The sequence below is a fragment of the Nestor notabilis genome, unplaced genomic scaffold (genome assembly GCF_000696875.1).
Source record: "Nestor notabilis isolate BGI_N333 unplaced genomic scaffold, ASM69687v1 scaffold1248, whole genome shotgun sequence".
In the NCBI taxonomy this organism is placed as follows: Eukaryota; Metazoa; Chordata; class Aves; order Psittaciformes; family Psittacidae; genus Nestor; species Nestor notabilis.
In genome coordinates this window covers 85868-100669 of record NW_009938537.1, presented here as the reverse complement: position 1 = coordinate 100669, position 14802 = coordinate 85868, and the positions used below count along the sequence as shown (strand labels likewise).

The 14802-nt window shown below is 37.6% G+C and overlaps 1 protein-coding gene across 1 annotated transcript in view; it reads right to left on the bottom strand.

The window, feature by feature from the left end:
- CORIN (corin, serine peptidase) overlaps positions 1-14802 on the bottom strand; it is a gene marked incomplete at its 5' end in the record, with an annotated part of 109747 nt that overhangs the window by 20955 nt on the left and 73990 nt on the right. The window contains 4 exons of the mRNA XM_010019355.1: positions 1269-1379; positions 3589-3702; positions 7625-7732; positions 11156-11301. Coding sequence (XP_010017657.1) covers positions 1269-1379; positions 3589-3702; positions 7625-7732; positions 11156-11301 — 479 coding nt within the window. The remainder of the gene's footprint in view (positions 1-1268; positions 1380-3588; positions 3703-7624; positions 7733-11155; positions 11302-14802) is intronic.

The window sequence follows — 14802 nt, the reverse complement described above, 5'->3', positions numbered from 1 at the left end:
TATTCATGCTGTAACAATATGTGGGTGTAATTAGAGAAAGAAAAAACAACTCCTGTTTACAAGAAAGATCATGACCATTGCTTCTCTGATAATCTGTTCATAAAAGTGTGCAACCTGTTTTTATTACACACAAAAAGCTTCTTAAAATGACACAAAATTGAAGTTTACATCCCTCCCTTTCTAGGATCCCTTAAAAGAGGCTGGGTTGTACATTTCTTCCCTACTTGCATGCTGGTTTTAGTTAAACTGTTGCTCTGACTTTTGCTTCAATAGTACCAATCTTAACATAGCCAGTCGTTACACATTTTTCTGATATGCTGAAGGTGCTCTGCTTCTCTCCACATGAAAAAGGTAGATATTAATCCTAAATTACTCATTTTCAAATATGCATTTCCAAACAGTTCTTCTGTGTTTTATAGGTTTTATTAAATGCTGTCGTCGTTTAATGTTCATACAATGTTACGTGTTTTAAAATATTTATAAAATCTACTTTAATATGAATACAAAATATTTGCTTCTGTAAGCCACAGTACACCTTTTGCCTATATTTAAAATTACGTACAAAGCATCTCAAAATTTAGTAATATAAACTACTGTCACGTACAGAAATACGTGCTAGCTCAGTGCAACCTCAGGAGGACATACTGCCACTTTCCAACCTGCTTCTTTTCAGTGCAATTTTTTTTTTAAATCCACCTTCATTTTTATTTAAAGAATAATAATACTTTGAGAGTGCCACTTTAACAACGCATAAAAGCATGAGGCCTAATCTAAATACAGATAGCAATAGCAGGTTCCATCACTCTGCGCGTCTTTAGCCAGTGCAAAGGGGACCTAGTAGGACTATTTTCTCCTCATAAGCTCTGAACTTGCACCATTCCAATCAGTGGGAATTTCACAGTTATTTTCACAAGTACCGAATCAGGGCTTAGAAGTTTTGCCCAGATGAATTCTACACCTGAACGTCCTCCTCTACTCTCTCTTCTATCCACAGCACTTTTCCAATTTTACACACCATCTACGGATTCTAGAAGTTCACTGCTAAGTCACTTTTCTGGTATCTTTGCACGGTGACACTTCACACTGAGCCTTTCCTTTCTCTTTTGCCCACTTTCTTTCCTGCTTTCCCAACCTCAACCCAGTCTCCCTCTGGTAATTAAGGGAGCATCTCTCCACCACTGCTATTGTATTCTAAATCAAATCACCAGCGAGTACTACCATCACCCAAACATTGCTTCCAGGCAGAGTGCACCATGGTGGAAACTTACCACAGTCCCATTCATCTGAGCTGTCACTGCAGTCTGCTTGCCCATCGCACCAGAGCTCACGTGGCACACATTCATGGTTGGCACATTCCAGTTCACTTTCTTCACAAAATGCTGGAAGGACAAAAACATGTTTTACACTGAAAAAGAAATCATCAACGTGAAGTTCACACTGAGACTGAAAGAATGAGAAGGAGGGTGAAGGCAGGCACAGATCAGATTTATGGAGCAAGGCAGACAGATCTGCAACAAAATTCAGGACAGATCAGTGAGGCAGAAGGTGGTTGCTGCCACGCAATGGCGGAGAGCATCACAACTCAAAGGGAAGGAAGAGTGTCTGGAGATGGCAAGATCTGTGATTACTTTGTTTCACTTGTGGTCTTGTCACATGAAAACTGTCTAAGCCTCTCAGAAGCTTTAAGTGAAAATACTGTGTTCCCTGCTTTTGAGGAGACTGCTCCAAATCTGTTTATTTCTTCATGTTCTTGATACAATATTCTACTGCAATGCATATGTATTTCTTTTCATCCATGGTAAATCTATATCCACTTTGGGATCCTCCTTTGCTATTTAAAACAACGGAATTTTTTTTATCTCCACTTTAGAGATGGGAAACTGCTGTAGAGATAAACATGTTCCAGTTCCCAGTTGGTTGCCAGTTGGCAGCATTAGACAGGGATTTCCTGAGTCTCTTTCCAGTGCAGGAACCACAAGAGCTTCTATAGCATCTATACTGCCATACAAACCAAGGATTTATTTGCAACACTAGTGCAAAAAATATACTTCGCAGTGAAAACCATACAGAGAAGAGCAAGCAGTGTTGCCTCTGCTGACATCAGTGATGTGCCTGGCTCTAGAACAAAGTGTGCAAAACTAGAAAAAGCTCTCTAACTCTGCCTCCCAGAGAAAGCATTTCAAAAGCTGGAAGCCCCCAGCTGGGGAAACTTCCACCATGTCAGAATATTGAAGGCCTGACACAAAAGCAGAGAGGAAACACAGCCTGATAATTACAGACTAGCTTAACATAAGCCCTTGTAGAATCTTTTCTCTGCCATGATCTTAGTGTGTGATCATGAGCAAACCACTTTAATACCACCTTCCTTTGTTTACAGTACACAGACTGCTAGGAAGTCAAATGGTATGCCCTTCACAATAAAAAGCAGATTAAGAAATGTTCCGCGAGCTGCCTCTTCTCTACCTAAGTTACATCTAGGGATAAATGCAGGATGGCAGTCGTTTTGACAAATATACTCATACGGTCCACACAGCACATAAAATATGCCTACCATCTTTTCCCTGCCAACAGAACTCCAGGGACTTGGAAGCCACTTTTTTTAAATTATACAATTACATCCTACAGTCTCAGCAAAAACACTGAAATACTGGGACTGCCCAGAGAACTAAAATTTCAGCTTTCAACCAAGTTTACCAAGAATCTCTTCTCTGCCATGGCGGCTGAGCATCACCCAGTATGTCTCTTCTAGTTCCTTGTCCTGAGAACACTCCCACACATCAGGTTTCCTCAAAAGAAGAGAATTCAGAGTACCACTAATATATTCATGAAAGCAAAGCTAACATCTCGCAGCTTCAACTCTCAGCTTCGCAGGCAGGGTAGGAGCCTGCAAAGCAGCTGCCATACACAGGTCTTTCACCTCCTCCCACCCCACTGGTCAGCTGCATAACAGAAACAGAACACAGAGCGGCTCCCACAGGGCATCAGAGGGCCTGTCGCACACTGTCAGCACTTCAAGATAACTTATATTGTGTACATGGACAGTATGCTCACACCATCGGTGTACCATCTAAATTTTCTATCTCTGATATTTATCGTGGTTTGGGTTGTAGAAGCCAAGATTCTGTCCTGTGGAGCCAAGTGGGGAGACAGAATCTAAGAAATGTCAAGTGGAAGAGAAATCAAAGCAGGGAGACATATAAAATTTACAGAACAACAGATCAGAACAAAACTCAAGAGGAAATCAAGGAAAAAAAGCAGTGAGCAGCTACACTTGCATGAAACAAAGTTGAAAAAAATTGGGAAAAGGAGTCAAGTTACAACGAATAAAGAAAAGAAGCACAAAGATGCAAGAAAGAGGAGGGAGACGGAGAAAAAAGGAGACACAAAGGATCCAGGGATACGAACAACAGATGACACAAGATGAGGAAAGGGATATATTGGTGCCATAGAAAAACTGAAAAGAAACTGAGGGAATGACTAAGACTTTCTGTTGGTAGAAAACCTTTTTACTTTCATTCATTTTGCACCCAAAGATCCCTAAAATGTGATCAGTCCTTTATGGGACTAACAAACTGCATAAACCCTTACAGCAGTTCTTTTCATCCACCATGTCAGGGCAGTCTGGGAAACCGTCACAGATCATAGAGTGTTTGATGCACAGCTTCTTCAAAGGACACTCCCAAAGACCCCTTTCTATACAACCTAGAGGCAGAGAAGCACAGTTTTGAATAGCTTGCATGGAATATCAAATCCACTGTTTTCTTCTTTCTTAATAATCCTGAAACACACGAAATATTTTCACTTCTCATATAAATTTAAAAGGTACCAAGAATAGTTATTAATAAAGAAATTGAAATAATATTGTCACAGTGCACACTTGATAAATGGGTATAAATTGTATAACACTTCATAATACTTCAGTGCTTTTAAAATAATTATGCTCCACACTTCTATAAGTAATGTTTAAGGCATTAGCTCAATTACCTCAAAACCCATACACTGCTACTCTTAAAGTAGATTTACTAGTAATATATAAATTTTTCTAATTCTGAAGTCTGTACAGTTTTCTTTAAACTACTGACCATAAAAGATTTCCTGATTCCATTATCTGAGACCAAACCAGTTTGAGAAGATTAGAAAGACCCAATGGCTGTATGAATCTTTAAAAGGGTTCACTATTATGAAGAGAAGACACTACATTATTGTCTCTGCAAAATCCTGCTAACCAACCTGATTTCAAGTGGAATACTTACAAAACTGTGTCACAGTGGTTTGACAGTAAAATCCTGTTAGTCAGCTAGAGGAAATTAAGAATGGCCCAAGGTACATTTTAGAAAAGTGGATTCTCTTGTTTTATTTCACTATTTATTGTCATCAACTAATAAAGCACTTCACTGTGATATGAGTTTAAATGCTTTGACATGCTAATGTCCTACACATCCGACATTCTGGTTTTATAGGAAGCCATAAAAACAAAGTGCTCCGCTGACTAGAACAGATGGTTTGACTGCCTTGTTTGGCTTGTTGTGTAGATGGTAATACCAGTTTTCTTTTTAATCCAAGCTCTAATTCAGGTGACAGCCCTGATGTCCCCACATGCAGATAGTTGAGGTATAAACTCACAAGACTGCATTTGAAGCAGCACCTCTGTTTGCCTGGACTTGGAACTACAGCAGCACATCAGCAGGTCAATTGCTAAACAGATACGTCGTTTCCAAGAAGTGAGTACTTTACAAACACGAACCAGAGAATCACTACTACCTCATATGATTACTGGGAAAATCTAATCATGTTTGATACTGGATGTGTGGAGTGGATACTGGAACTGGATATGTGGAGTGCTTGATCTTGTTTGGATTCAAAAAGCTATGTAAACAAATGCTACAGCCCAGAGAAATAAATAGCCTTGATATTTAGTAAGTTTAATTTTTTTAATAAATTAAGCCCACATGATCAAAGAACTTCCTTGGCTATCGCCACTTCCAGGTCTCCTTCCTGACAAAATTTTTAATGACTATTACTGAAAAATTAATTGAAACCAAACAAAACCTTTACTGTAGGTAAAGAACAAAGCATGTCAGTCATGTTACAAACTTCATATGAAAACATAATAAAAAAGCTCAAAAATATATAATTTATGAACTTTGCAATTTTTTAGCTGTTTTTGCAATTAATTAAATACACGTTTACTTTTCCCCTTCATCACACATTACAGTGTTACACTATGAAGTGTACCATGACTCTCCAAAATTTATCTTTGAGTACAACATAAATATACAGACAATTCCTTAGGAAAAGATCCGTATTTACTGAATTCAGTACTCAAATACAGTGGTTTTGGTAGAAGCTATCTACTCCTTGGTGTATTTATATTTCTTCTCTTAATATTTTTGTGCCACATATTTTTAATTCAATGACAATGAAATGGAAGTGAAAATTGAGGTAGAAAAACTTGTCCATATTTACATTACCCCCATCTGAAACATATGTTTTGGCAAGAGATAGGGATTCACATACGATCTTACCTTCATTCTTCAAAATATGAAGCAAGTTACCATTTGTTATTCGCATATATATACCCCATGCAATTATTATTGCCATTAAGACAATAATAATAAAGCCCCTTGGACTGTTCTGCCTTACATTTTTGGCCAGAGTAGCTTAAGCCTCCAAGAGCTGTAGTTAGTCTCTACCAGCCTATTACTGCTCACACTGTGAAGTTTTTTCCATGCCTGTGATTTAAGGCACTTCAAACACATGGGTTTCACTTTAAATACTGCCTGACATTTAATGGTATAAAACCAGTTTCAGAGGATAAATCTAATAAAATGTGAGCTAGCCATTTACACATGGAAAGATCATCAAGTTTTGATTTTGCCCTGTACAGGTGGAATATGAATGAGTCTGAGACAGTTACTTCTAGAGCTCTTCAAGGACGTTCTGTTCTTCGGTAAGAATGTTACCCCTGGTCAATGTACTGTCACTCTGACAGCGGTAATTGCCTAGCAGATACAGTCCTCTATATTTATAGAAACTGATAGGAATTCTGCTGATTGCAAGTGACATTCTGTCTAGACTATAGAGACAGGGAGAGATCCACATGAAGAATTAATGTTATATATTAGAACAGTATTTCATATGTTAATGTCTAGGAGAATAAAATTATCCTAAAAGACACACAGCAATTACTGTTCTAAGGAGTTAAGAACAGGTAGCAACAAAGAATATTTGGCAGGGAGGACAATTGAGACAATTGATTCAAAGGTAAAGAGATGAAAAGCTCTGATCACTGTGATCATCAGCTCTACCTTTCCTTTATAGCCCAAACAAGGGAATAACCTAGTATTAAATCTTGTTTCCATGAGCATGCTTTTTGTTTTTCCTTTTTGCTTTATTTTTGTAGAGAGAGGGGAATGGGGCAGAAAGAGGAGACAGAATACAGGTGTGATCTGAAAACTCACAGATACTGAGAATACATTGTATCGTAGTAATAAGGAACACCTTGGTTACTCCAATCATAAAAACAAGATACTTTTTTAAAAACTAAGCATTTTATAGAGTTGTCAAGCTTGAATTTTAGCCTCGCCTCAGCTTTCAGGTGTTGGATCTGATTTATTTTTGTGCAGCTGAGTAGAAAGTCGTTTATTGCCCCCATGGTTTTGTTACTCACATAAACTGTGCTTTCATCTTAACCTGCTCTCTGTTTAAAAATAAAACAAACAACAGGTTGTGCACTCTGTTGGAATGTTTTCCAATCCTTTACTCATATTCACACCTCCTGTCTAAATCCTTAGTGATTTATATGTATATTCTCTTGGTCCCTAGGAATGCCAGGCCAGCATGCAGAACTGTATGGGGGCTACAACTTAGTCACATAAAAACATAGTGTAAACTTCCTTCTCAAAGCAATCCTGCTAGTATATACAAGGATAAATAGTGACCAGGAGATTTGTTTGTTATTCTCAAGTGCAATTCCTTGAGTTAAAAGTCAAAAGCATCTCCACCATAAGTAAACACAGAAATATCCTGGAGAATAAACTTCGTGGTTGCCACTTTATCCTTGTACCTACAGCTTGAGCTTGACCAATCTGAAAAAAACAGAAAATCTGAAAATTCTTGACTCTTGCAGTAGAGAATCCACTTCAGCAACACAGATATTTTGTTAACACATAATAATGAGAACATTACTGTGTATAAGTTTAAAATTATATTTATGATTTCAAAATTTCATCTGCCAGGAAGCCACATTTCAGTTCAGTAGAACCTCTAACAATAACAAAAGAATTAAATCTGCAGCATTTTTTATCTTGATTACTAAAGGAATACTCACACAACCTGGAATACAGTCGGCAGAATCAAAACAATTAAATACTGTAAATTGTGTTGGCATTAATCAAGAAGAATGCTTGCTAAAGTATTTGTACTGCCACTAGCCTTAAAAAAACCCAAACAAACAAAAAACCTCAAACACAAAAACCCACCCCACACTTTCAAAAACAATTTTTCCTACAGAAAAAAGGGCTTATCCTCTGAACTGTCAAATAACTGAAGGGCAAATAAAACTCATCTTCCAGTGCTGCAAGTACTCTTCATTTAAAAGATCCAACTCATCAAATTTATTTACCACAGCTATCCTCATCGCTATCATCCTCACAGTCAGCTTGACCATCACATCTTCTGGATGCCAGGACACACCTCCCAGAACGGCACTTAAAGTGACTGGGTGAGCATTCTGTCAATGACAAAAAACAGGGAGAAACAAGAGTTCATAAACTGCAAGCTAAATCATCACATGGGTACTTACGTATTTATCACTGTGTCCGTTTCAGAAGGGTAAAAGACAGGAATAGAAAGTTTGTGCAATACTAAACTAGAACCATGTAGCAGGCAAGACTCCACAATTGCGCTCTGTATGGAGTGAAGCAATATTTTGCAGAGCTCTGCCTCACATGCTACCCTCTGTCAAATTTCAAAGCTTTGTCAAATAACTGGCATACAATGTTTTCATTGTGGGCATGGATCTTGTAGCTACTTTTCTCACAATCGTGGTCTTGTCTGAAGCAGAAATAGAAATAGACAATATGACGTGTTGAAATGCGTATGAGAGATCCCCAGGACAAATTAGATAGATAGATAGATCGATCGATCGATAGATATACATACACACACACTGGCAATTGTGTGGCTATTTGAATTAATAAAACCACCTGTAAATGTACACTAAATTAATTAACCATTGCTTCTGCCTCACCATATAGAGTACCATTTTGAGAAATCTTTATTTAGATGGTTTTGAAAAACCCACTCTTTTTTTCACAATATCCATGTCGCTGACTTTGATGTACAACCTCCATCATATATTCCTTTTTATTTTCCTTACTGCAAAATCTCTCAGATATTTCATACCATGCAGTTCCTTGGGTAAATTTTATGATTCAATAAAGAATTTTACCAAAAATATCAATGAACTCAGGAGCCTTAGAAAATAACAATCTAATGATAAAAGGCATGTGAACTATACTGCGGACATTTAAGAATAATTCATTATGAAAATAATTAAGTTGACAATCCATACTGTCTTGTCCAGCAGTGTTCTTAGATTCAATATGGACTGGAAGTCAAGCAATTCAGCACACTGTAGTAACTGTCAACTAAAGCTTAAATTGCAAAATCACTTACATTTTGTAGTCACAAACATTTTAATTGCTCTCATGAGTTGATTTCTTTTATTACCTCTGTTTTGGTTTGGTTTGGTTTGGGGTTGGGCTTTTTTTCCAGAAATATTTAGTTAAGATTCTAAACTTTCCAGGGAAGAATTTCTAGCCAACACTGGTAGCCAGTGGGAATCCGAATGAATCAACATAAAGTTCCAGCAGTAAGTAAACTCAAAAATCCTCTGGGAAGACCCCTTAATGAAGTACACTGTTTCTAAAAGAATACTACCAACCTCCTTTTACTTTTATTTATTTATTTTCCAGAAATATCTACTTCAGTGCTAAAATAACCAATAAGCAGTGAATCAGCTCACCAGGCAGAGTCCCTCTAATTAAAATGAGATTTTTGTACGTGACTAGAATTTGCCTCAAGAAATGGAACACAACTCATCCCATATGCAGTAGTATATTTAAAATATAACCATTCTGTGTTATATTTCAAAGACAAATGATCTAATAATACAGGAAGGAAGGTTAAAAGGCATTTGATACCTGAGAAAATTAAATCACATCATTTTCCTTTAATTGCGCCACAATCTTACTTTTCCTTTCCTACACAGTGCTGTGTAATGATGGCTAATTCCTTTCAGTCAGCTTGCTGCTGTGGAGGGACGTTATCTCCTTGTCTCTCAAAAGTGCCACAACAGAGGATTTCATTACTATGGTATTACACATCTTTATAAAATCCTCATGGTGATATCTGTGCAAACGGACTTTGCTTGAAGAAATAGTACTGACTGCTATATATGCTTCACTGTTTTTTCATGATTCATTAATTCATGATTCATGTTTTTTCATGATTTTTTCATGATTCCTTCGCATGATTCCTTTTTATGATTCACAGCACTACATCTTAACTGAAAGAACTGTAGACCAAGCAGCTTTTTACCCATTCCTTTCTCTGAGCAAGATTTAGGCTGTTGAAAGACCATCATCATCATGTAGGTGATGAGAAGAAAAGTGAGAACTGAACAATATCAGCATATTGAAGTGTCCTGGGTTCAGCTACAGCAGTCATTTTTTCTCCTTCTTAGTAGCTGGGGCAGTGCTGTGGTTTTGACTTTCAGCCTGGGAACAACGCTGATAACACCGATGTTTTTAGTTGTTGCTCAGTAATGTTTACTCTGACCAAGGACTTTCTCAGTCTCGTGCTCTGCCAGGGAGGAGGGGAAGCCGGGAGGAAGCAGAGACAGGACACCTGACTCAAACTGGCCAAAGGGGTATTCCATACCACAGCACGTCATGCCCAGTATAGAAACTGGGGGGAGTTACCCAGAAGGCCCAGATCGCTGCTCGGGTCGGGCTGGGTATCGGTCGGCAGGTGGTGAGCGGTTGTGTCCTTTTCCCTTGTTATTCCTCTTATCATTATTATTGGTAGCAGTAGTGGTTTGTATTATACCTTAGTTACTGGAGAGCTGTTATCTCAACTCGTGGGAGTTACATTCCTCCGATTCTCCTCCCCATCCCTCCGGGAGTGGGGGGAGGAAGAAGTGGGGGGAGCGAGCGAGTGGCTGCGTGGTTCCGAGTTACCGGCAGCTGGTATTTTTTATTATTTAATGTTTACTTGCTAAGTAACATTACTTAGCAAAAACTAAAAACATCGGTGTTAATGTCATTGTTCTCAGACTAAAGTTGAAAAACAGCACTGCACCAGCTACTAAGAAGGAGAAAAATGACTGCTACAGCTGAACCCAGGACATGCAGGCACTGTGCTACACACAATCTCACTACTTTCCCAGCTATTTTACTGTCATTTTGGAAATAAACAGAAAAGGCACGTCAGAATGCCCATAGATCTCACATCTGATGACAACTGCAGAAGGAAAAGCTGCACAGCTTCTCTTCTCCATACATACAAAGAATATCTAGAAGCATTTAAGGCAATTTCATTCTTTTGTTTCATGTTTGCACTCACCCACAATGATTAGTATTATGGTTGAATGCAAACCCCAAAATTTGTCAGTTGCTACTTTAGCTGGGTTGGAACAATTCTACAAAACTTTTCCCAAAGAAAAAAACCAGCAAAGAACATCTGGCAAAGACACTAACATTACAGTATCTTTCTCAGAGCTGTCATGGGGCTCAGATTTTTAAGATTGTCAAGAGTCTGCCTCCTAGTTAGAAATGCATTATTATAACACCTAAATCAGTGAAAAAGTGAAGTATACACACAAGCAAGCACTAGGTGTAGTGTTAATAACAAATCTCAAACACTGACTTTTACAGATTGAGGGTATTTGATCCCTCCTTCAAACAGATTTCTTATGAGAACTTTCTCTTGTCTGCAAATTGTAAGTATCCAAATTCCATGGAACCTGGTTTGGAATAATTTCCACAGTTTAAATACCGTAATTTAAAGAAGAGGTATGGAAAAAAAATCCGTGGCTTGGGGAACCTAATTAAATCCTTAATTTCCCACTCTATTTATTTATAGGAGTTACCTTCTACACCTTCATCTGGTGTTAGACAAGTTTTGTTGTCTGAGTTCTCATCTGGAAACTGAGTGCAGTCTGTATCTTCTGGCCACTGCAGACCTACGATCCCAAGCACAGACTCACAGCGTTCCTTAGACTGTACACACAAAGTCCTGAGGAGACAAAGCGGAATAGCATGAAGCAACTGAGTCAAAATCTTAGAAATTCCCAGTTATTGGAAGTTAATAATCCTAGCCAAAGTTAAAGATGAAGATCAAGGAAAAATCAGTTTATTAGATTTCTTTAAATTAAAAAAAAAAAAATAAATCAAAAGATATGTTGCTACTGTTGAAACATTATTTAAGTTACCGTCTGCAGACTATTACCTGAGTTATAATGGCCAAATATAAATACTTACAAACATCCTCTCCTCTGTAAGGGAACACAGATAACTTTTTTTAAGAAGCATTAACTGCTCTCCTTCAAGAAAAAAGCCAAATACATTCTGTACCAGTGAAATGGTACCTCTTCTGATGATGCTAGCTCAGAACCCAAGTGGTTTCAGAAGGACAAAATTTTTAAACGTGCGAACAAAAGAGCATGGAACTCCCCAAGGAATTCAATAAAATTAAGTCTGAGGAAAACCAAAGCACATATCAACCTAGTCTTAGGGTGCTGTCAGTTAGAGCAATAGAAGGTTGTACCACACTTGGAAAAAGGCATGAATATAGAACTCCTGCTGCTGATCCCACAAAATTAATTCAGTTCATCTACATTAATATCCTGTTTCTCAAAACAGCCAATGTCAAATGTTTCAAAAGTACAAAGAGAAAATGCATTATAGAAAAATGCCCTGTTATTTTAAACATTATTTAAAATATTTAGCAACTAATTTTGCCTGGAATCATAGCTGATGTGCTGCTCAATACAGTAGTCTTCTATCGGTGGTATTCTTAATCCCTGTCTGTTTCAACTTCCTTTTTTTAATTTTTATTTTTGTGGAATATTAAGTAGGCAGTATGGGATTAGGAAGCTCAACATCCTTTTCATTTCTTCCTCCAAACAAAAACATGCATTATGCTTAACAGGTATGCATCTAGGCTGTTCTTAAAAACTCTTCAGTTAGCAAGATTTCATATACTACCTCATCACTCATTCTCATACAGAGGTATCTATTATTTTCCTTATCTCTGACCCATAGCTCTCCTGATGTACTTTAAACCCATTGCTTCCTGGTTAACCTCAGTGAACATGGTGAGCAACTAATTTTCCCACAGAAACTCACTTTCACCTATTTGAAGGCTTTGATGTCTCCTCTTGTTTCTAGACTCAACAACTCATTTATTTGCACCTTTTAGATTATATTTTTCTAAACCAATAATCATTTGGACTTTCTCCGGTCATTTCAAAGACATTTCTCCTTTCTTCTTATGCATTAAAAAAAACCCATCAAAGTAGGATCCCAACCTTTTTTTTTTTTCTTTTCATTTTTCTTCATGCCATTTTAAATTTCCCTTTTCTTTAGTTTGATTAATTTTTCAGATCTTTCTTTTGGAAACAGATACTCCTTTCATGGAAGGTGTTTTATTCCAGCCATTTTCCTTGGATCTTTTGACCAATGGACCACATTTTTTTCCCTGCAATAAGCTTGAAGAAATACAATGACCAAAACCAGGGGAAAAGATCCATTTGGGATCAATTATTTTATGTTCTTTTGAGAAAACAATACATTATTAATCGTCTCATATTTAATTTTGTTTTGGGGGATTTCATGAAAAACAATGTTTTTCTTGCACCAAACAATTCACCATTGAGTTGAGTAGCTGGAAGGAATGGATGACTGCATTAACATTGGTTAACCATGCTATAGCTACAGATTCTTTCCTTTAAGGTCTTCCTGAATATCAAAAAGTTTTACCCACACCACTTTATAACCTCAGCTTTCTGAATGATAGAATTTTTTATTTACCTATGGCAAAAACCCAACAACAACAACATGATTCTATTACAAGAAAGCTAGGAAAATTGGATAAGCAATTAGTACTTCCCTCCTCTGCCCCCAATCCCATAATGAGTCTCAGCTGGGCTTTCAGAATACCTTGGTAACAGACTTCTTTATTTAGTTCTTAGTCAAATTTCATCTGTGGTACTGTCTACAAATCAACCTAACAAGTTAACAGTTAACAAGAGTACACATCACAAAGCAGAGAAATCTCCCCCTTCCTGGTACCAAAAAGAAATCCAAGGTTAGTAAAAACATGTAGCATAGAAATGTGTAATTTTCTGCAACGGAATTAAATCTAGCACTTTTCTAAAGAATATTGAGCATATTTAGCAGTTAATTAAAGCATCTTTTGACTCTCACACTTCAAGTACAATAGTGGGATGCCTAAATTGATGCCAACACATAAAGGACATGAGATTTGACCAAGATTATTCTTCATATACATCTGTCACAGTTTCGAAACAACACCAAAGTCAGCTGGAGACTCCTTAAATACACAGACAGTGTAATCTCCATGTCATTGTAGGTGAACATGACTAGGAAGGCATTTACTGCTCCCAAAATAAGGGACACTGATAAACTTTCATTTATATTGATATATCAAATGTACATAATTTTTTCTACATATCTGCTTTACATTTATCAATTAAGTCAAGTTTATTGGTACGAGGCTATATGTGTTTTCATTTCTAAAATATTTTAACGTTTTTATATTATATCTGTGTCTGAAATTTTTCCTAAAATGTTACTGCAAAGTAAATACTATAGATCTCAGTGGAACTCTCCAAGGTATCTGTTCCTGATAAAATCACTCTCTACTTGGGATCTAACGTAAAAGCAAAATCCGAAAACAGTTACAGAAGTAGAGCTTTGAACCCTGGGATGTAAAATTTTATCTTGCATATTCAGTCTGATCTAAATATGACATTACCCTGTTTTGAGGAGGAAGTTGACCAGATGACTTCCAGAGGTCACCTTCAAATTAAATTATTCTATGGTTTCTACAAGTTTCTGTTTGTCTGTTTAATACCTTCAATTTGAAAACTATTCAACTATATTGTGATACTTCCTAAAACCTGTTACCTAGGTATACAGTTGCTGAAGAGCCTATAATTTATCTTTTATCGCTGTACATTAGAATAAGCTAGGCAAATTTTCATAGAATCATAGAATGATTTGGATTTGAAGGGACCTTAAAGGTTATCTACTTGCTCTTATAAAAAGTCCCTCTCCACCTTTCCTGTAGGCTCCCTTTAGGTACTGCAAGGCTGCTATAAAGGCTCCCTGGAGCCTCCTCTTCTTCAGGCTGAATAAGTCCAACTCTCTCAGCCTATCTTCACAGGAGAGGTGCTCCAGCCTCTGATCTCTTTGTAGCCCTTCTCTGGATTCACTCCAACAGGTCCACATCCTTCTTAGGTTGAGGACACCAGAACTGCACATGGCACTCAGGTGAGGTCTCACAAGAGCAGAGTAGACGGGCAGGATCACCTCCTTTGACCTGCTGGTCACGCTTCTTTTGATGCAGTCCAGGATACAGTTGGTTTCTGGGCTGCGAGCACACACTGAAGCCAGCTCATGTTGAGCTTCTTGTCCACCAACACCCTCAAGTCTTTCTCCTCAGGACTGCTCTGAATTCATTCTGTAGTTGTGCTTGGGATTGCCCTGACCC